At 45.5% G+C, this 20,535-nt stretch overlaps 1 protein-coding gene across 1 annotated transcript in view; it reads left to right on the forward strand.

The window, feature by feature from the left end:
- The window catches only part of ATP5PO (ATP synthase peripheral stalk subunit OSCP), a 56,701-nt gene extending 38,202 nt beyond the window's left edge, over positions 1–18,499 (forward strand). The window contains exons 4-7 of the mRNA XM_029603534.1: positions 9,062–9,191; positions 9,631–9,743; positions 10,320–10,406; positions 18,271–18,499. Coding sequence (XP_029459394.1) covers positions 9,062–9,191; positions 9,631–9,743; positions 10,320–10,406; positions 18,271–18,384 — 444 coding nt within the window. The 3' untranslated portion in view covers positions 18,385–18,499. The remainder of the gene's footprint in view (positions 1–9,061; positions 9,192–9,630; positions 9,744–10,319; positions 10,407–18,270) is intronic.
- Positions 18,500–20,535: the final 2,036 nt, after the last annotated feature.

The raw sequence follows: 20,535 nt of genomic DNA on the forward strand, positions 1-20,535 counted from the left end.
ATTAGATAGTATATTGGGGTTTCATTTAAAGATGAAAATGTCGTGCACGCTATTTTCAAAAGTGATGAAAATCCTCGAAGCCTCCAGTACGTTTGGGGAAATATGCAAGAGATGGCAGGGAGTAGCGGATGTGCAGATAACGCCAGAAATTGTTAAAAAATACCTGAGGAATGCAAGAGTGCTTACCGAAAATTCCAATCTCCGAGAATTGCATTTCAAATTTCTCTGGCAATTGTATGTTACGAACGAGCAAGCTTACCGGTTTGGGATTAGTGACTCCCCTAGCTGTTTAAAATGTGGAATGTGCGTTGGAGATGATATACATAGTTTCTGGTCCTGTAGTAAGATACATGCCTTCTGGTCTTCAATTAAGATCTTCTGTGACAGGGTCTGGGGCAGTGATATCCCTCTTCTCCCACAAATCTGGCTTATTGGTGCTGACCTTATGTCTTCAACTCAGTTCTCCACTCATATGGCACTGTTTCTGAACAAGGCTGGCTTGGTAGCGAAACAGGTGATATTGGCCAATTGGATTTCCGATAATAGCCCGCACTTACAAAATTGGTTGAATAAGATGATCAAATTGGCGACTTTTGAACAAATGACGGCTAATTTGCAAACCCAAAAAAAGAAAACTGAATATGCTCAGATATGGGGACTCTTTAACGGGTATGAGCATTTTGATACGAGTGAGCCGGGTCCTAGTGAATAGCGGGTGACAAGCCTCTTTGTTAACCGGTACCTACATCGGGTGTCTACAGGCTGGCTTGGAATCAGCTTCCGGCACGGCAATGATATCCGGGGTACAATGCAGGTGCTATCTACATGTATCTTCAGGCCGACCTAGGTCTGCACACACCTTAACACACTACTTCTTCGGTTTCTTTGGTTCTTCTCGTTCCTTGTTTTCATTACATTTAATTTTACTCTGTTGTTCTTCTCTACTATCTACTGTCTTCACCTTATTTTATGTAATATTTTATGTAATATTTTGTGGAGTATTATTTTCCTAGGCTGCATGGGAAGGGGGGTGGGGAGTTAGGGGGGTGGGGTTCCCTTAATATACCTTGAAAATGGTTTTGCTATCAGACACTTTGTTGTTTCCAGTTACATTGGATGTTCTGTAACCAGGCAGTTGATCTTGTTGTATTGCAGTTTATTTTTGGTGATCTGTATTTGTAATGCATCCCTCTTACGGGGGCTGCAGTTTCTTTGCACTATTGTTTGCCTAATTGTCTGATTGCAAACTCAATAAAAAGATTTAAAATAAAAAAAAAAAGTATAAATTGAAGAAAAAACAAAAAAACTGATAGCCCAGTTGCGAACCCTGTTGAGCAAGCTTCATCCCACAGCATGGGACTACCTCCAAGTTCTCGGCCTCATGGCATCCACACTGGAAGTAGTGCCATGGGCAAGAGCTCACATGAGACCCCTACAGTGCTCTCTACTGTCACGATGGAGCCCGCTGTCCCAGAACTACACCGTTCGTCTCCAGCTCCCGGACAAAGTTCGGACCTAACTACGATGGTGGCTACAAGAAGACCATCTGAGCCAGGGAGTGAGGCTGTCCTCACCGACCTGGATCCTGCTCACCATGGACACCAGTCTACGATGATGGGGAGCACACTGCCAGGAGCTAACCGCCCAGGGGCAATGGAACAAAGAAGAGTCGGGATGGAGCATCAATCGCCTAGAAGCACGGGCAGTCAGACTAGCCTGCCTACAGTTCGGTCACACTCCAAGACAAATCAGTCAGTTATGTCGGACAGCGCCACAACAGTGGCCTACATCAACAGTCAGGGAGGAACCAGAAGCCAACAGGTGTCTCTGGAAATAGAACCCCTAATGCCATGGGTGGAAGCGAACCTTCGAGAGATCTCAGCCGTCCACATCGCGGGGAAAGACATCGTCGCTGCGGATTACCTCAGCAGAGAAAGTCTAGACCCAGCACCATAGAGACTATCGACCACAGCATTCCAGTTGATAGTAAGCTGTTGGGGAACACCAACCATGGACCTCTTGGCAAACCTGTCCAACGCCCAAGTGCCCAGCTTCTTCAGCCGCAGACAGGAACCTCAGTCCCAGGGAATCGATGCCCTGGTACAGACCTGGCCACAGGAAACTCTATTATACACCTTCCCACCGTGGCCACTATTGGGCGCAATCATCCATAAGATAGAACACCACAAGGGACAGGTACTTCTGGTGGCCCCGGACTGGCCAAGAAGGCCGTGGTAAGCAGTCATGCGAAGGCTACTGACAGGGAGCCCTCTCCCGCTACCACCACCACAGGGATCTGCTCCAACAAGGGCCGATCCTCCACGAGGACCCAGCTCGATTCTCTCTTATGGCCTGGCCATTGAGAGGACTCGCCTGAGGAAGAGTGGATACTCTGGGGCAGTAATTGACACATCCCTAACATACATAAGGATTTGGAGAGTATTCGAAGCCTAGTGTGAGGACCGCAACATCATCCCATGCTTAGTCAAAATTCCTGTGATTTTGTAATTCCTACAGAAAGGTCTACAGAAGGGATTGTCTCTCAACTCCATCAAGGTACAGGTGGCCACATTTTCATGCTACGGAAGTAAAAGTGAGGACAGTAGCCTAGCCTCTCACCCGGATGTCTCCCGGTTCCTGAAGGGTGTCAAGCAGATCCAACCACCCCTAAAGTGGCCGGTGCCTCTATGGAACCTCAACCTGGTCCTAGACTTCTTCTCAGGAGCCTCCTTCAGACCTGTCCGCGGCCTGTCCTTCCGACTATTAACATTGAAAACAACCTTCCTAGTGGCAGTCTGTTCGGTCGTTCCTCAGACTCACTCCGGGAACCATCCAGTTACGCACGGTCCTGTCCTTCCTCCCCAAAGTGGTTTCTCACTTCCATCTCAAACAAAACATCTTGCTACCATCGCCAGATGAGCATAAGGATTCAGAAGAATCTCTCCGCCTGCGTCACCTCAACGTCTGCAGACTCCTAGTCTGATACTTGGAAAGGTCGGAATCCATACGAAAGACGGACCATCTATTCTTCCTTCACAGCAAGAAGAAGCAAGGGGAAGCAACCTCGTGGACAACCATAGCCCTCTGGATCAAAGAAGTTATCAAGGCGGTCTACGAAGAAGCAGGCAAACTGCCGCCTTTGCAAGTCAAGGCCCATTCCACTAGAGCCCAGGCAGTGTCCTGGGTGGAAACAAAAATGCTGTCACCCACAGAGAGATGTCGGGCGGCGACATGGTCCTCCATCCACATCTTCTCCAGGTTCTACCGCCTGGATGTTCAGGCTCGAGAGGACACAGCATTCGCAAGGGCAATACTAAGTGGGCCCTGGGCAGCCTCCCACCCGGTTCGGGAGTAGCTTTTATACATCTCATTGGTCCTGAGTCCATCTGCTACACGCTAGGAAATGGAGAAATTACTTAACTGATAATTTCTTTTTCCTTAGTGTAGACAGATGGACTCCGCATCCTACCCAAGGCTGCCGTCATTCATGGAATTCTCGGGCGACATCCCCGAGAGCAAGTTATTCACGGATAAGCCAAGCTTTCCCTCCAGTTAGGACACCCATCCTACCAGGTGTCAATGTTTCTTGGTTGAGGGCACTGGCGGTCTCCAGCTATAACCAATTCAACCGGTTCAAGTTAATCAAGTTAACCAAGTTATTCAGCCATACATATATCCACAATTGCTTTTCGAGGAGAATACTGAAGAGCTGCACTTCCTGCAGGGGTATATGTACTACGGCTGACATCAGATTGAAATCTGATCCATTTCCAACTGCTATCAGGAGTATACTATACCCATTGGTCCTGAGTCCATCTGTCTACACTAAGGAAAACAAAATTATCAGATAAGTAATTTCTCCATTTGTAGAAATTTGAGCAAATTAAAAATATAAAATTGAAATGTCACATTTACATTAGTATTCTGACCCTTTACTATGACATGCGAAGTTGAGCTCAAGTACATTCTGTTTCCAATTCACTGTATATCATAGCAATTTTCAAAGCTCACTTATGCGCATAAATCCCTTTGAAAATTACCAACTAAGTATATGCTATGCTTTATAATATAGTAGATGACGGCAGAAACAGATTACTTTGCAAATCCATTCTGTTCAGTCATTTCTGCTCATGCTATCAAGGATACTCCTCAGCTTTCAGCCATAAAATCCTGAGCACTTTTAGGATACCACTTCTTATCCAGGTCAGTTTTTTGCTGTCTTCCTCTTTGCTCATATTCCGAAGATGGTAGAAAAACATACTAGTTCTACTTAATCTAGCACTCTGTACCCACATCTTCCCTCCTTCCATCAGTGTCTTACCACCAGCATTGTAATAATCTAATCAACTAGTGAATTTTGCCTGAATGTCCTAGGTCTTCATGGCCTTGCTGGACAGTACCAGCCATCACCAACCTACTGACATCAACCTGGTTAGTTCCTAGGGAGTTGTACCTTTTTAGTACTAACCTAGGTACCCCATGGCTTACTGTGTCACTAGGTGGTTTTTCTTTATTTGACCTTTTATTTTCTCTTTTCTAATGTGTGTGTGTGTGTGTTTCTTAACCCCTATTCTCAGCCTTCCAACAAAAGGTTTGAAGATATAGTAATCACTTACATTGCTACTTTGTAACTTATACAGAAAAGCAAATTTTATTCTTAAGTGACAGAATGATGGCTGATAAAGCTATCTTAAGTGAGATTTTTTTTCTTTAGTGCATTTTTTTTTTAAACTCGAGTGCTTCCATTTTGGATTCGGATTTTAAATTTAATTACTTTCTAAACCTGAGCTCAAGGCAAGTTCTCCATCGACAAGCTGGGCTGAATTAGCCATGAGATGTGGTATGATGTCATCTGACGCTGCTGAACAGAGCGATTTTGCTATGTCAGTAGAGCTTTGACCCTACTGAGCATGTGCAGGACTTCCTTCGCAAGCACTGCATCGTAAACCGCTTCAGTTTCTTTTTGTCTACATGCTGCATGAACAGTTGCCCTCTCTCTCTCTTTTGTGCATTTTAATGCTTTTTCATAGTGGTTTTACCATCTCTTTTCACTACCTCATTACCCCCCTGCAGCTCAGACAACAGCACTTTTCAGTGCTATTAAAAAAGACAACAAATAAAGAAGTTTTGAAGATGCTGGGGAAGGGCATCATTGCACATGTCTTCTGGGCCTGTGAATGATCAAATTGTCTTTCTCCAATGGACATGACATCTGCTACTGCTGTCTTTGTCCCGACCACAACTCTGCTAATTGCTACCACTTTGGCAGGATATCACCAAGAGCGCACAAATTCTGTGCAAATAATTTGGCCAAACTGTACCAGGCCCTTTAAAAGCACTGATCTTCCTCCTGCTCTGGTAAAGAAGTAAGGAATACTCCATTCTCTTCCAGACGCCTCGGGATCTTCTGGGCACCACAGTTCGTGCTGTGTTCCCACATCTCATCCCTCATGGGGGCCTCTGATGTCTCCCATAAGAAATGATGCTCTGCCTTGAAGAAATCTATCTCTGAGCGAGTCACAGAGAGCATTCAGTGTAGTTGATGCATTTGTTGCTTTGGCATACAAGGCAAGACACCCGGCGCTGTCATCACACCAGTTGCCATCAAGACTTATGCAATTGGCACAACCAGCACAGTTGGCATAGGCAAACAGTTATGATGGCTACACCGAATGACGGCATATAAAACCAGTAAATAAAGCAGCCAGTGCTATTAAAATGCTTGGTGCCATTGGCGCATTCAGCACCATCAGAGCTACTGGTGCTACCAAGCTCCTGGTGATGACACTGTTGGCACATCTTATACCTTCCATTTCACCTTTTTGCTCTCTGGATGGGTCCGGTGATCCAGGTTCTCACAGGAAGTTCCACTCAAGTTCCTTCTTGGCTAGGAAGAGCCCAGTGTCGTCTTCCCAGCTATTCTATCCAGATCCCAGGCATTCTAAACCTCCAGAGGACCCTTTTTGGCCTCCTGATGCCAGACTCATTATGCTTGATCTGATATGCTCCATTCTGCTCCTCATGTCTACCAGGATACCAGCAGACCTCCTGGAGTCCCTTGGGGGTATCTTAGGAAGATGAGCTGACTTTGGTTTTGGACGAAGATGTTGCCCCCTTTCATCCCCTTCCACCTCCTTCCCCAATGCTGGCCCAAAAACCTCATCATTTTGTGAACCAGGTAACTGAGCTGGTTAAGAACTTTTTCGGCTCACTGGTGGATAGCTCTAGGGTGAGCACATTGCAGCCGATCTTATCCCAGTTGTTTGCTCCACATACTAAGGGAGTCCCACCCATGGAGGATCTTTGGGCTGGACAATCAATTGTTCCCACTACAGTTGTCCAACTTATGGATAGTGGAATAGGCCCCTCCTCAGAGGGTGACTTGGCAGACCGATAATCGCCCTAATCATCGTCGAGGTCCTGATTTAGTGTCCACTACACCTATGATTCTGGGAAGGAAGGCTCTGCTGGAATATTGTCCACCCTCGACCCACCCAAGCACTCCTCCTGACACGAGGACCTCACCTATGCCAAGTTCCTTCTGAAAATGGGTAAGGTGTTAGGGGTCACCATATGGCAGGATGCCGACCCCAGGATGGAAGTCTTTGGGCTTTTGAGGATCCTGGAAATATTTGCAAAACAGGGGCACTTCAGTCTACAAGATCCTGCAGAACCTTCATCTGAAGATGTGGTAAAACCCTCTCACTTGCCTACCGGACACCCAGAAACTCGCCCTCAAGTAAAAGGGTGCAACAGTCTCCAGGATCTGGGGTTGTGCAACTTCCCTACCAATCAGTGGTAGTCAGATAGGCCCTGAAACAAGCCAAGAAGGCCAGGCCTCTAATCTAACTCCCCTCTGGGTAGAGACCCTTGGTTCTTGGCAGCTTTGGAAAGATATTCCAGAGCTCTATGCTTGAATGCTCAGATCACTGCTCACCGACCATACATGGTGCAATATCTGCATGACTGCAGAGCGAAACAAAGGCCTCTCCCTGGAGGAGGAAAATGAACCTAAATGCCAGATCCTTCTGGACATGGAGGCATGTCAGAACCACCTCCTTCACTCTATGTACAAATATTTCAATACTACAGCTTGCTCTTTAGCAGCTGCCATCGCAGGCCATTGCACGCTGTGGCTCCAGCCAGCAGTCTTGGATGGCATTCACGAAAAGCTTGCCAATGAAAGACAATGGTGCAAATTAAGGAGCAACAGGCGGCAATTTAGTCTGTCAGGAGCGACAGAGCAACCATCTGCATCTAGACACTGCTTCTCTTACAAATGACTTTTCTACCGACAACTGCTATTCTTGCTCACTCTACCTTCGCTCATTCTACCTTCACAGCAGATACCAACAAGAATAGTGACAACCGAAGCAACAACTGCAGGTTCAACTAAAACAGGGCCCCAGTTTTTGATGGTTACACAGCCCCCAGGTCCAGCATCCCCAGTCTAAGAAAGGATCCAGCAGTGACTGACCAAATGGAAGACCATCACCAGGGATTGTTGGGTCCTTTGGATTCTGGAATGTGGATACCACTTGAGTTTATCCTGCACCCAGTGCTCATTTTCTCATCCATTTTTCAATCCAGATCATTTTCATGGTTGGAAGTTGAATTGTTACTCCACCAATGGGCATTAGAGCCAGTCCCACCACAGGAGTGTGGCCAGATATTTTGCTCTCTATTTCCTTATGCCCAAGAGGTCCGGAGGTCTGTGACCCATCCTGGATTTATGGAAGCTGAATGAGAGCATTCTATGGGGGAAGTTTAAGATGAACACATGCCACACCATTCTATCCTTCATGTAATGGGAGGACGGGGATTTGATGTGCACCCTGGACTTGAACGCTAATGCCCACATCTTAATTTATCAGACATACTAGAAGTACCTCCAATTTTTCTACAATAGAATGGTGCTTTATACCCATCCTATATTCCTACTCGGTGGTTTCTGCTTTCCTTATCAGTCAATCCATTTTACTCAAGTTCTTCCCAAGGCCTCATGCCTATAAAGGAAACAAAAGCTCTTCAAATGTTGGATTGCAAAAAGGCACTGGCCTGTTACTTGAGGAGAATGCAGCCTCATTGTCCAGCCTCAAAACATTTTTTATTTTTTGATCCCAACAGGATGGGTATAGCAGTTGCCAAGCATACCACTTCCCATTGGCTAGTGAATTGTATAGTATACTGTTATGTGCTGGCTGGTCTTCAGATTATGGACTCTGTCAGGGCTCGTCAAGCTAGAGCCTTGGCTACTTCAATTGCTCATCACAGGATAGTTTCCTTTGAGATTTGAAAGGCTGCAACTTAGTAAGCTGTGCACACCTTCATGTCCTACTGTCTGGACAAGCTCTCTAGAGTTGACAGTAGCTTTGAACAGGCAAGCTTGCATAATCTGTTCTTTGAGTAGCCTGCTCTCCATGGGGGAACTGGGTTGCCTTTTCAGTAGATGTTGCATCTCTGCAGCCCTCAGGTTGGGACCCCCCCTCCACACACACACACACGGCTCATGGCTAATTCAGCGCTGCTTGTCGATTGGGGAGGGGGGAAGCATTTTTACTTACCATAAATATGTACTCTATAGGCAGCAAAATGAATTAGCCATGTTTTAAATCTGCCCGCCTCCCTGGCGAGTCATCTACCTATCTGAAGTTGAACTGTGAACGAACTGAAGAGGCTCATGAGACAGTGCTCACACATGCTCAGTAAAGTCAAAACTTTACCGTGTTAAAGAAAGAGGTTCATTTGGCATCGTCTAATAATGGCACCTCACATGCCATGCTAATTCATCCTGTTCTCTACTTAGGTAAGCAAACATGCTTTTACATTCAGGTACTGTTGATATTTTTCTTCCCAAAAGGGCTCACAGTTAAGTTTGTACTTGATGCAATGGAGGGTAAAGTGATATGCTCAAGGTCACAAGGAGAGTCAGCAGGATTTGAACCCTGGCTTCCTGGGTTCTACATACACCGCTCTAACCACTAGATTGCTACTCCTTTGCACATATACTCTGTGATATGTGCAGCATTGCTGATTAAGTGATTTGAATTCTACCTTCTAGGCACTTATCAAGGACCCCAAAATGTCTGCCATCCTCATGAATCCTCATGTGAAACGGGCCCTCAAAATGAAAAGTGTGACTGATGTGTTAGCAAAAGAGAAGCTGTCCCCTGTCACCATTAACTTTGTCAGTAAGTCTTACAGTTCAGATTTTCTTTTCTGTAGAAAATTCACCTACAAATATTTATTCCATTTGGGGTTTTGTTATTGTAATCTGTCTATTGTTACTTGTAAACGTAATTTTTCCTTTAGTCCAATCTGTGCTTTATTAACAGAATTTCTCATAGTTGACTAACAAACTGAACATGCTGAGACATTGTCTTACGAGGTTAAAGCAAGACATTCAGATGCAGACTACCTTTTGATATATGTTGATTTCAATCTGTTGAATATTTTGTTGAGAGGGTTGGATGACAAGAGCAAAGAATTTTTCAAAGGAACATGGCTAGTTGGAGAACGAGTCCTGTAATACAGGGTATATAATTCTCTGTTCTGGTGGTGGATTTACTTATTTGGGTAATAACTCCATGTGTGTAAATACTTTTTTTTTTTTTTTCTTTTCCTTTTCAGATGTGCTTGCTGAGAATGGGCGCCTGAGCCAGACTCCGGATGTGATTGCTGCTTTCAGTAAAATGATGAGTGCTCACCGCGGAGAAGTGCTGTGCACTGTCACAACTGCTGGGGTTAGCTAAGGAATGTTTCATTAAATGGATACCACAAGTTAAAAGCTTGTGATTCTTAGTCTCTAATGGGAAGGGTAGATAGTAAAAGGAAATTGGGGTCCATGCAAGACTGGAGAGGTTTATGGCGCTATCTGCCTACCTCCCTTTGCCTTGCCAGCTTTCACTCTGTGGTGGAGCCTGTGACACAGTGGCCAGGCTACTCACTGAGATGCTACTATGGGCTTCAGCCCAGGCCAACCACCACTACTAAAAAGGAGGTGGGTGGCAAAAACCTAAACTATAATTAATTTAATGTGCCTTGAAAAACAGAGTTAAATGTATGTTGTAACTGATGGGAAAAAACGCCAAACTTGTATTTTTGTCAATAGTGATGACTAAGAAGTATGCATCTTAAACATCTTTCCATTTGCTGAGCCTGTATTGTAACAATTTCTTGATTCACTGCTTTAAATGATAGGCTCTCTAACTTCTAATAAACTGATTTACTCTTCCAAATCAGAGTTTTGGGGGGGGGGAAGGTTAATAGGTATCTTCTTAACTCCTAAGCCTGTGTATTGTAATTTTTTTGTCTTTCAGCCCTTGGAAGCTTCCATTCTTACGGAATTAAAAACTGCTCTGAGTGGTTTCCTATCCAAAGGAGAAACTCTGAAATTGGAGACCAAGGTATTACATACTAACAATCTCTGTCCATATGACAAGTTTCCAAAACTTGAAGCATTTTCTTAGAATGAGTGCAGAACAGGCATTTGCTTGTTAGGGTAAATGATATCACAACGCATGTATCTTGTAAAAATAAGTTGCAGATACTAATGTTTAAATGTAAGTCTTTTATATGAACACTTGAGTATCCCCTGCCCAGTCCTTTGGCAGCAAACTACAGGCTCCCAGTTTTAGAGAGACAATCAGGCCGATGCAATACCATGTGCTCAGGCTAGCGCACAGGTTAACCTGTGGTTGGACACACATTTTGGATGTGCATCCATAATCCCTGATGCAATAAGAGGTTCAGCACATCCACAGCACGTGTCCAAATCAGGGCGTAGCTAATAGCGCTCATCACAGGCAAATGCCATGTTGATGAGGCTATTAGCTATTCCCCAAGGATAAGCAGGATGGTAGTCCTCACGCATGGGTGACAGACGAAGCCTGATGCGGAAAACTTACGACAAGTTCTAGAAACTTTGACTAAGCATACTGAGCGTCCAACGGGGGTCCCTCTTCAGTCTCTTTTTTTTTCCACAGAGCTGTCAGCATTGTGGTTGGATTGAGCTGTAAAACATTTTGGCTTTTTGCCCATGGAAAACTTTTTTTTTTCTTTTTTTTTTTTTTGTGGTTTTTCATTGTCTTCTTCGAAATCTGTCACTGGGTCCCTCTTTGTCTCTTCCCGTAGTGTCCACAGTCAGGGTTTTCAGCATTCAGGTAAGTTTCGTTTCATGGTTGTTCTCCCCCTGTGGTGGCAGTGGTGCCTCGGTCCTTGTTCTTCGATGCCCACCGCCATCATTCTGAAATTTTTCCCATTTTGTTTTGCCCTGTCATAGCCACATCTGGCTTCTGCCGATGCACCCAGTGCCCGAGGACCATGTCAATCACCGATCTTCATGAAGTTTGTATCCTCTGCCTGGTTGCATCACAAACAACCGGGTTGCCGCTTGTGCACTCAGATGTCCCCGAAGGGACTTCGACTCGACAAGATGGACAAGCTCTTCGGGTCAAAAAAGTCTCAGCCGGCGGCATCGGAGGATCTCTGAGTCGCACTGATGGACACCACATCACACCATCAATATCGGCGGACTGTCAGTTCTGTTGAGGTCACCATTGGATAGGTGTGCCGGAGACGCCCCTCCAGGCTGAGGCCATTAGGTTAATTGTCCTCAACCTTGGCACTAGGGAAAGATGGGGCCAAACATCGTGGCAAGAACAAGAAACTTCAGCGCTGGTCACTGTCGTTGCATGGCGCCAGGTATGGGGACACATCGGCTTTTGCCGCTATCCCCCCGAAGTGACCATGTGACGAGTGCCAAACCTCCATTAATGCCCGATGTCTGTGACAGTCTCCACCGGTTCTGGTACCAGTCACCGATTTTCCCCCCTCATGGGTCCGAGGAAGATCTGGCCACCCCTCCTTCCTTCTAGTCTGTGTTTGGTATCAGCAACATTTGAGGAGGAGCCAGAGCGTCAAGTCCAGAGCGGGCACTGCAGGGCTTTGATCCTGTGGTCTTAATGCCGCCCATGCTCATACCACTTCTGGAGAAGCTCAGTGTACTGATCAGTGCCTTACCGACCCAGCTGGCGTCAGTTCCCGGGATGGCACTGATGTCCAGTGGGGCACCAAGGCCTCCCCCTACCGATACAGTGGTCGTCGCCGGTTCTTCCGACGAGAAAGCTCCACCAAGGCCAGTGGAGACACCGAGGCTGGTAGTCCCCCTACCTGCACCTAGGACCCCATCCCCTGTGGTATACAGTGAGGATGATGGACCCTATGACCTTTGGGAGAATGATCAGACACAATCCTCCGAGGATTCAGATGGTCTCTCATCAGACTCTTCTCCTCCAGAGGAGCAAAGGAGGTCCCCTTGCCTGAGGACTTGACCTTCACAGGATTCGTCAGGGTGATGGCAGAGGCCATCCTGTTCCAGCTGTTAACTGAAGAAGATGCCATGCACAAAATGCTTGAGGTTCTTTAGTTTGCAGAGCCTCCTAAGGAGATCGTGGCAGTCCGGGCACATAAGATCCTTACAGTGTTGCTGCTGAGGATGTGGGAACAACCCTTCACAGTGCTTCCCGGGAATAGGAAGGCGGATGGAGTTTACCTCGTCCAGAAGGCTGCTAGATTTGTGTCAGCTGCCCCACCAATTGTTGGTAGTCTAATCCGCCCTCAAAAGGGCCAAGCACTCTCGGACCTATTCCTCGGCGCCCTGGGGAAAGGACCATAGAGCATTGGACACTCTTGGGAGGAAGGTGTTCCAAGGCACCATGCTTATTGCCTGCATCGCTGCATGCCAACTCTACATAGCCAATATACTGGAAGCAGGTGCAAGAGGTGGCCGAGCAGCTGCCTCAACAGCAGCAAGATACCCTCATGTTACTGGTGCACAAGGGTTTGGTGTGTGGAAAACACTAGGTCAGTGCAACCTATGCTGCTTTTGAAACAACATCGAAGGTCTCTGCAGTGGGAATCAGCACCTGCAGACTGGCTTGGCTGCGGGTCTCTGATCTCGGGCCAGATGTGGAGGAACAACTTACTGACGTGCCATGCACTGGAGAGAATCTCTTTAGAGATAGAGTGAAGGATACTGTGGCCCAACTCTGGGATTACCATGAAACTCTCCACCAGCACTCTAGACCTGTCCTCTTCATCCAGGAGGCTGTCGAGACAAGGGCCCAGGAAATCTTTGTATCGCCAGAGGAAGTACTATCCTTTGCCACCTCCATCCCGTACACATCAGAGCTACCACAGCTGTTCCAACAGAGCTCCCAAGCCCAGCCGGCTCCTCAGTCAACTCTGGGGACAGGGTTTTGACTGGGCCATAGGGAGCATAAGCCAGTTGCCTGTACCCAGGATGCTGGACCATCTGGTCGGGGGTAGGTTGCGGTTCTTTGTGAACCAGTGGCCCAGTATATCCATCGTCCACCAGGGGTACCAATTTAAACTTATTGGGTGTCCCATCAAATTGCCTTCCATGCTCATCTTGGGGGCCGGTGGCACATCAGGAGGTACTACAAATGGAACTCTCCTCCCTCTTAATGGCCAGGACAGTCGAACCCATATCACCAGGGCAAAGAGGGCAGAGATTCTACTCCAGATAATTCCTGATTCCAAAGAGAACTGGAGGACTCCTTCCCATCCTATACCTGAGGGCCTTGAATAGGTTTCTAAAGAAAGAAAAGGTCAAGATGAAAGTTTCTCAGATTTGTGGTGCGAAAACAGCACTTCCAGTAGCAGGTGTTGCTGTTTTTGTTCACATCCGCCCCACAAGTCTTCACAAAATGCCTGGCCGTAGTGGTGGTGTACCTCCGCAGACTGGGAGTGCATGTTTTTCCGTATCTGTACGATTGACTGGTCAAGAGCATGTCTCAGACAGGGACCATCCGGTCCATGCGCTTGACCATCCGGGTGTTGGAGTCACTAGGGTTCGTTCTCAACTACCCAAAGTCCCATCTCAGTTCATTACCTCAGTTGGACTTCATTGGAGCCCTGCTAGACATGGCTGAAGCCAAGGCCTTTCTGCTGCGCCAGAGGTCTGTTGCTCTGGCGATCATTGTGACACAAGTGCAATGATCACAGCCTGGCACATGTTGAGGATTTTGACCGTGACAGTCCATGTCACTCCCTTGGCACAATTACACATGTGCAGAGCCCAATGGACCCTGAGGTCACAGTGGCGCCAGGCCAGTCAGAACCTCCAGGAGTGCATCAGTGTCACCCTGTCTTTCTGGGACTCTTTGTCCTGGTGGCGGGTACTCTCCAATCTGGAACAGGGTTTCCTTTTGGAGTCTCCCTACTCAAATTGTGCTAACCACTGATGCATCTACCCTGGAGTGGAGAGCTCATGTAGATGGGCTCGGCACCAAAGGGCTGTGGTCTGCTCATGAATGTTCTTGTCAGATCAACTTCCTGGAGCTTTGGGTGATCAGGTATGTGCTAGGGGCTTTCAGAGATCAGCTGTCCAACAAAATTGTCCTAATCGAGACTGACAACCAAGTTGCCATGTGGTATGTCAACAAGCAGGGAGGCATAGGATCATACCACCAGTCAGGAAGCGGTCCAGATTTGCTCCTGGCCCTGGCTCACAGGATAGAGCTCAGGGCCATATACCTGGCCGGATCGTAGAACCTGATGGCGGGATAGGCTAAGCTGAGCTTTCAGGCCCCACAAGTGGTCCCTGGACCAGGGGTAGCAGATTGGATTTTCCGCCTCTGGGGGAGCCCAGCCATAGATCTGTTTGCATCATTCTACAACCAGAAAGTGCCTCTGTTCTGCTGCATGTCCGAAGGCAAACCAGCATCTGACGCCTGTGCCCCTCATTGGAGCAGGGGTCTGATTCCCTTAGTGGTGAAGATTCTCTTGAAACTTCACGAGAACAGAGAGACTAAGATCCTCATAGCCCCTTATTGGCTGAGATAGGTCTGGTTTCCACTCCTGCGAGAGTTGTCCATTGAGAAACCGATCAGTCTGGGGACTTCCCACAGATCTCATCACACAAGATCAGGGCAGGTTGCAGCATCCCAACCTCCAGGCCCTGTAGCTCACAGCCTGAATGTTAAGAGGTTAATCCTGCAGCCTTTTGAACTTTCTGGGGATGTCTCTCGGGTCCTTGTGGCTTCCAGAAAGCCTTCCACTAGAAAGTCCTATGGACTGAAGTGGGGAGGAAGTTTTCTGTGTGGTGTGAGCAGAAGGCCCTAGATCCATTCTCCTGCCCCAAGCAGGAGATACAGCTTTCAGAGGTTGGCTTAAAAACCAGCTCCGTCAAGGTTCATCTTAGTGCGATTGGCACATACCACCATGTATAGATGGTATGCCCATCTCTGTACAGCTTATAGTTTTGTATGCTTCATGTAGGACTTGCTTCAGTTGAAGCCTCCCCTAAGGCCTCCCACTGTGTCTTGGGACCTCAATGTGGTCTTAGCTCAGCTGAGGAAATCTACTTTTGAGCCGCTGCACACCTATGACCTGAAAGGTCATGTTTTTGGTAGTGGTCACTTCAGCGCGCAGGGTCAGCAAGCTCCAGGCCTCAGTGATTTATCCACTTTATACTAGGTTCTTTCATGACAGGGTGGTCTTGCATATGCACCATAATTTTCTGCTTGAGGTGGTGACTGATTTCCATCTTAACCAATCAATCGTCCTGTCAATTTTTTTTCCCAGGCCCCATTCGCCCCAGGGTGCATGAGCCCTGCACAGTTTGTACCGCAAGCGAGCCTTAACCTTCTATCTGGAGCGGACAGAAGCCCATAGACAGTCCACCCAACTTTTTATTTCTTTTGATAGGAATAGCTTGGGAGTTGCTGTTGCCAAACAGACACTTTCCAATTGGTTAGCAGACTGCATCGCCTTCTGTTATGCCCAGGCAGGACTGCATCTTTGGGGTCATGTCAAGGCTCATTCTGTCAGAACCATGGCAGCATTGGTGGCCCACTTACCAGCAGTTCCTGAGGAGGAGGATCTGCAAAGCTGCGATGTGGAGTTCTCTCCACACATTCACATCTCCTTGCTGTCTGGATAGGGATGGCCACCGCGACAGTAGGTTCGGCCAGTCTATCTTCAGGAACCTGTTTGATGTGTAGAACCCAACTCTCCCAACCTAGGGCCCTTTGTTTGGATTAAAGCAGTCTCCCCCCTCTGTTACCAACAGCACTGTTGTTGTGCCTGTTGTCACCTGGTTACATATCTTTTGGTCCCCTTTTGTGTCGGGGAGTGGCTTGTAGCTAGGGATTCACCCATGTGTAAGGACTACCATCCTGCTTGTCCTTAGAGAAAGCAGAGTTGCTTACCTGTAACAGGTGTTCTCCAAGGACAGCAGGATGGTAGTCCTCACGAAACCCACCCTCTACCCTGTGGAGTAGGGTTTCTCTTATTTTTTTGTTTTATTTTTCATAATTCTAAATTATGAGACTGAAGAGGGGACCCCACTTGGATGTGTGGTATAGGGCATGTTGGTCATGCTCCAGTGTGCCTAGTCAAGTTTCTAGGAACTTTGACTAAGTTTTCCGCATTGGGTTCCATCTGATGATGATGTCACCCATGTGTGAGGACTAACAGCCTGCTGTCCTTGGAGAACGCCTGTTATAGGTAAGCAACTCTGCTTTACCCCCGATGTAAATAATAACTGCACTAAACACATACATTTTAACCTTGGAGCTGGCGTTAAGTTTTGAGGAGCCCCAAAAGTTGATTAGAAAAGCAGAAAGTGGTTATTTTCTCTTAGCTATAATAAGATAATATATTTTTTCTAGCAATAATAAAATAGATTACAAAAGAACACAATATAAAATACAAATAGAAATAAGAGAGCTGAGCTATGTATAATCTGTGGCAAATTACTTCCCTGAGAAAATCAGCTCTAGGAGGCAATCACTGCAGGTAGAATCTCTAGGCAGTGGAAGAGAGAACTGCAGACAGGATTCCTAGGTGGATGAAGTAACTGCACGGGAACAGGAAGCAGGGAAAACTGGAGCTGGGAAATGCTTCATGAGACCAGCCATATTTTCAGTTTTTGATGGCCAGTCTACACTTAATTTCCTGTCCTTTTTTCTCCAACCTTTATACAGGCTGGGCGTATTACCCTGTCCTTATCTTTTTTTTTCCCTTTGCGTAACAGATTTTTTCATGCCATTGTCCCTGGTCTTCCCTTCTTATTAGTGATGATACACATTGACTTGCCTCCTTTTCTGGTCTGGCATTTGCACCCCTCCCTCATGTCTGCCTTCTAGTTTCATCATTTCTTGGCATCGCTATCTTTAACCCTTCCGGTACAGTTATTCAGTTTACTCTCTTTCCCAATTATGTGTATATAATCATCATAGAAGTATGAAAACAGGATTTCACTCTCCTGCCCCCTTTTACAGTATTAGAATTTTAAAAAGCTATGCAATGCCTGCATTGCATAGCAGATCCTGGTTCCCTGCCCTGGGTGTTTCAAAGCATCAGGAAATCAGCTTTAATTACTGTAAACAAAGAAAAGCTCACAGCAGCTTCAAAGACAGACATTGCCTTGCATTAAGCATTTTAAAGACAGCTCTGGTATTTGTTTACATAGCTATGCCCTCACAGAGTCTCTCAAAGCAGGAAACAAGCAGGAAGATCGCTCACTTTTTCAGACTTTGATTTAATCCTTTTGTTCCTCTGTTTGTGATAAAGCATTTTTTAAACACAGCCCCGTTCCTGTATTAAGCATTAAACCTTTGCAGTATATCTGTTTCTCTGTGAACTCTGTGCACTGCACACGTGGGCTGTGCTTGGGTTAGGAAACGGACACTCGCTAAATTGAGCATCTGTTTTCCTAACCTGCATACAGTCACTTCGCCTTCTCCTGGATGCCCGATGTTGAGGACGTGCTAGGGACACACAATTTCCCCTAGCACCACTTTTTTAACGCAGCAGCTCATTTGCCTACTGCATCGCGTGCCTAGGAGATGTTGATGGGCGCACGTTAGGAAAGCGGGCATTTTCCCTCACAGATATTGCATCTGCCTGTATAGCTTTTGATTCTAGTCATCTAGGTGCAATTAGTTACCTTAAAGGGTCATCTCTGTCCCCTTGAGAAACCCATCATGACCTGTTTTACATTATGCCAAAACTGCTCAGATTACTATTGCTCAGACTTCTTTCCTTTGGCTGTACTACTGCTAATCAGTATTGCATGAGGGCAAATGATTCTTAATGAGCGAAGAATTCTACAGACCTTGTGCTCTTTAAATGGGTTACAGAGTAATGAATGAATAGTGCTGAATGACGTGGCTAGGAAAGGGCAGCTTTAAGTGTACCATGAGAGGAATTTTATATTTCCTTTTCCATTTTTGTCTCTAGACCGATTCCTCTATCCTTGGGGGAATGATCGTCAGCATTGGAGATAAGTACATCGACATGTCTACAAAAGCCAAGATTCAGAAACTGACCAAAATCATGCGAGAGACTGTCTGAGATCTTTTAATCAGGATCCATAATACTTTGCGCTCTGTTTTTGTTTTTTTTTCACACAAAGAACCTCCTTGTTAAAATGGTGTATTCAAACAATAAATATTTCTCCACAACTTGATAACCGAAATCTGAGACATTTTCTGGTTTGAAGTGTAGTCTACTATAGCATGGTTAATGATTCCCATGGATCAAGCAGTAAAAGGTACTGATGGGCCACTGTTAAATTGGAAGTGTATGGCAGAAACAGAGGCCTCTGGTCTGCATAGCTTTCGGAAATGTTTGGATTTGAAGACACTTGGATTTCAGTGTAGCTAGCCACAAGTGAAATGTTGCAGTAATTTGAGGTAGTATATAAAACCATAATAAAATAGCTGCAGCTATTCAGAACCTCATTTTGATCAAGTGCTACCCTGCAGATTGAGCTCACCCTAGAAAATATATCGGGTAAGGGGGGGGGGGGGGGGTAGAGGGGCATGCAGTCTGGAGTCTAGTCATACAGTCAAATGCAGATCTTGCCTCTGAATGTTCTAGACAGTAATCCTACCATTACAGCTGACCATTTGGTGGTTTTGTGTAAACGCTGCTTTATTTTTGATGAACAGATTAGGATTCTGGTATTAGTATGATGTATGTGGGGAGTTAAACCCTCCTTGTAAAATGCCTGTGAAGGTGGACTGATAGTTCAGTGGAACTGCAACTAAAATTATAGGATATGTTTCAAAGAATAATTTGCATGTAGATAGCACCTTTTGTGTAAATGGGATCCTATGAGTTTGCAGCCAAACCACTTTGGAAACTTGTGTGTGGTCAATTCTAGGGCAAATATCCTTCACATGGCATCTTCCTTTTCTTTTTTTTTTTTTTTTCAAATTTTCTTTCTTGAATTTTGAACAAATTTTTCCAAGACAAACTCTTACAGAAAAAATACTTTGGTCACACACAAGTCAACAAAACACATAGACGTACTTAATAACAAGACCAAAAAACAAAATAGTCCACATTGGGGAGAGATCAAAAAAGAAGAAAAAAAAAGAGCATTTAAACAGAATAAGCCAATCATTTATTAGGACCAGAATAGTCCTCCTCATGCATTACCACTTGTAAGATTAACAACCTCCTTATTGGCCAAAACATTATCTAGCTGAATAACATCATAGAAAATATCTATTACCCTGATATTTAATAATACATTTGCAAGGAAATTGAAAAAATCCACAAATTTCTAGATCCTCTTGTTTCTTGGCCAGAAACCATGAAAAAAACAATCCTTTAAATTAAAAAAAGTTTCAAGATTAGCTGTTTATCAGATTCCTTTAGAAACTCAACCAGAAGGGTTGCTCAGTCTCTAATTATGAAATTAGAATTTTCTAAATAACCTGTAAGGTCAAGAGATTCTTCTATTTGAGTTCCTTCTGGGTCCTTTCTAGATGGAAATAAATAGTAAGCTTTAACAATAACAGGAATATGCTCCTTAGAGAGTCCAAGAAGATCTTGAAAAAATCTTCCCAGCATTTCCCAAGGAGAAACAATTGAGCAACGAGGAAAATTTAAAATCCTCAGGTTAAATTTTGTAACATAATTACCAAAATTTTCAAGCCTTCTTAACAAAATAAGGTTGTCGCTCATTAAACTTGAACTTTGCTCAGTAATTGAAGAAATCTTATTTTCTAACTCAGTCAATTTCCCAGCATGATCTGAAATCTTTTGAGCTTGATCAGTCAGGGCAACAGACATAGTTCCAACCGAATTCAGCACTGAATCAATTCTGGATGATAAGGTGTTTCCCAACTTAGTGATAGCTACCCACAGGGAGTTCAGTGTCATTAAGGCTGGTTTATTAAGATGACTAGAAGGAGTTGAGGAGCTCGGTAGAATCTGAAGGGGAATCCTTCCTGGGACTACTGAAGCAGTAGATTCCATTCCATTACGAGTCCTGCTCACCCGACTGAGGTGAACTCCTTACCCTGGGGGAAAAGGTCCATCAGGGAGGTCAAACCCTCCATGGAAACAAGAACCATCAGGGTCTGGTTTAATGCCTGAATTTCCCTGGCTTGTAAATTGGAAAAACTCCAAAGTGGGTTGTGAAGTGGAAGGAACTACAGAGGAACTAAGAGGGAAGGTCCTAACTAATCCTTTCCTCTTGCCCATTGGAGA

This window comes from Rhinatrema bivittatum, chromosome 5, assembly GCF_901001135.1.
Source record: "Rhinatrema bivittatum chromosome 5, aRhiBiv1.1, whole genome shotgun sequence".
Taxonomy (NCBI): Eukaryota; Metazoa; Chordata; class Amphibia; order Gymnophiona; family Rhinatrematidae; genus Rhinatrema; species Rhinatrema bivittatum.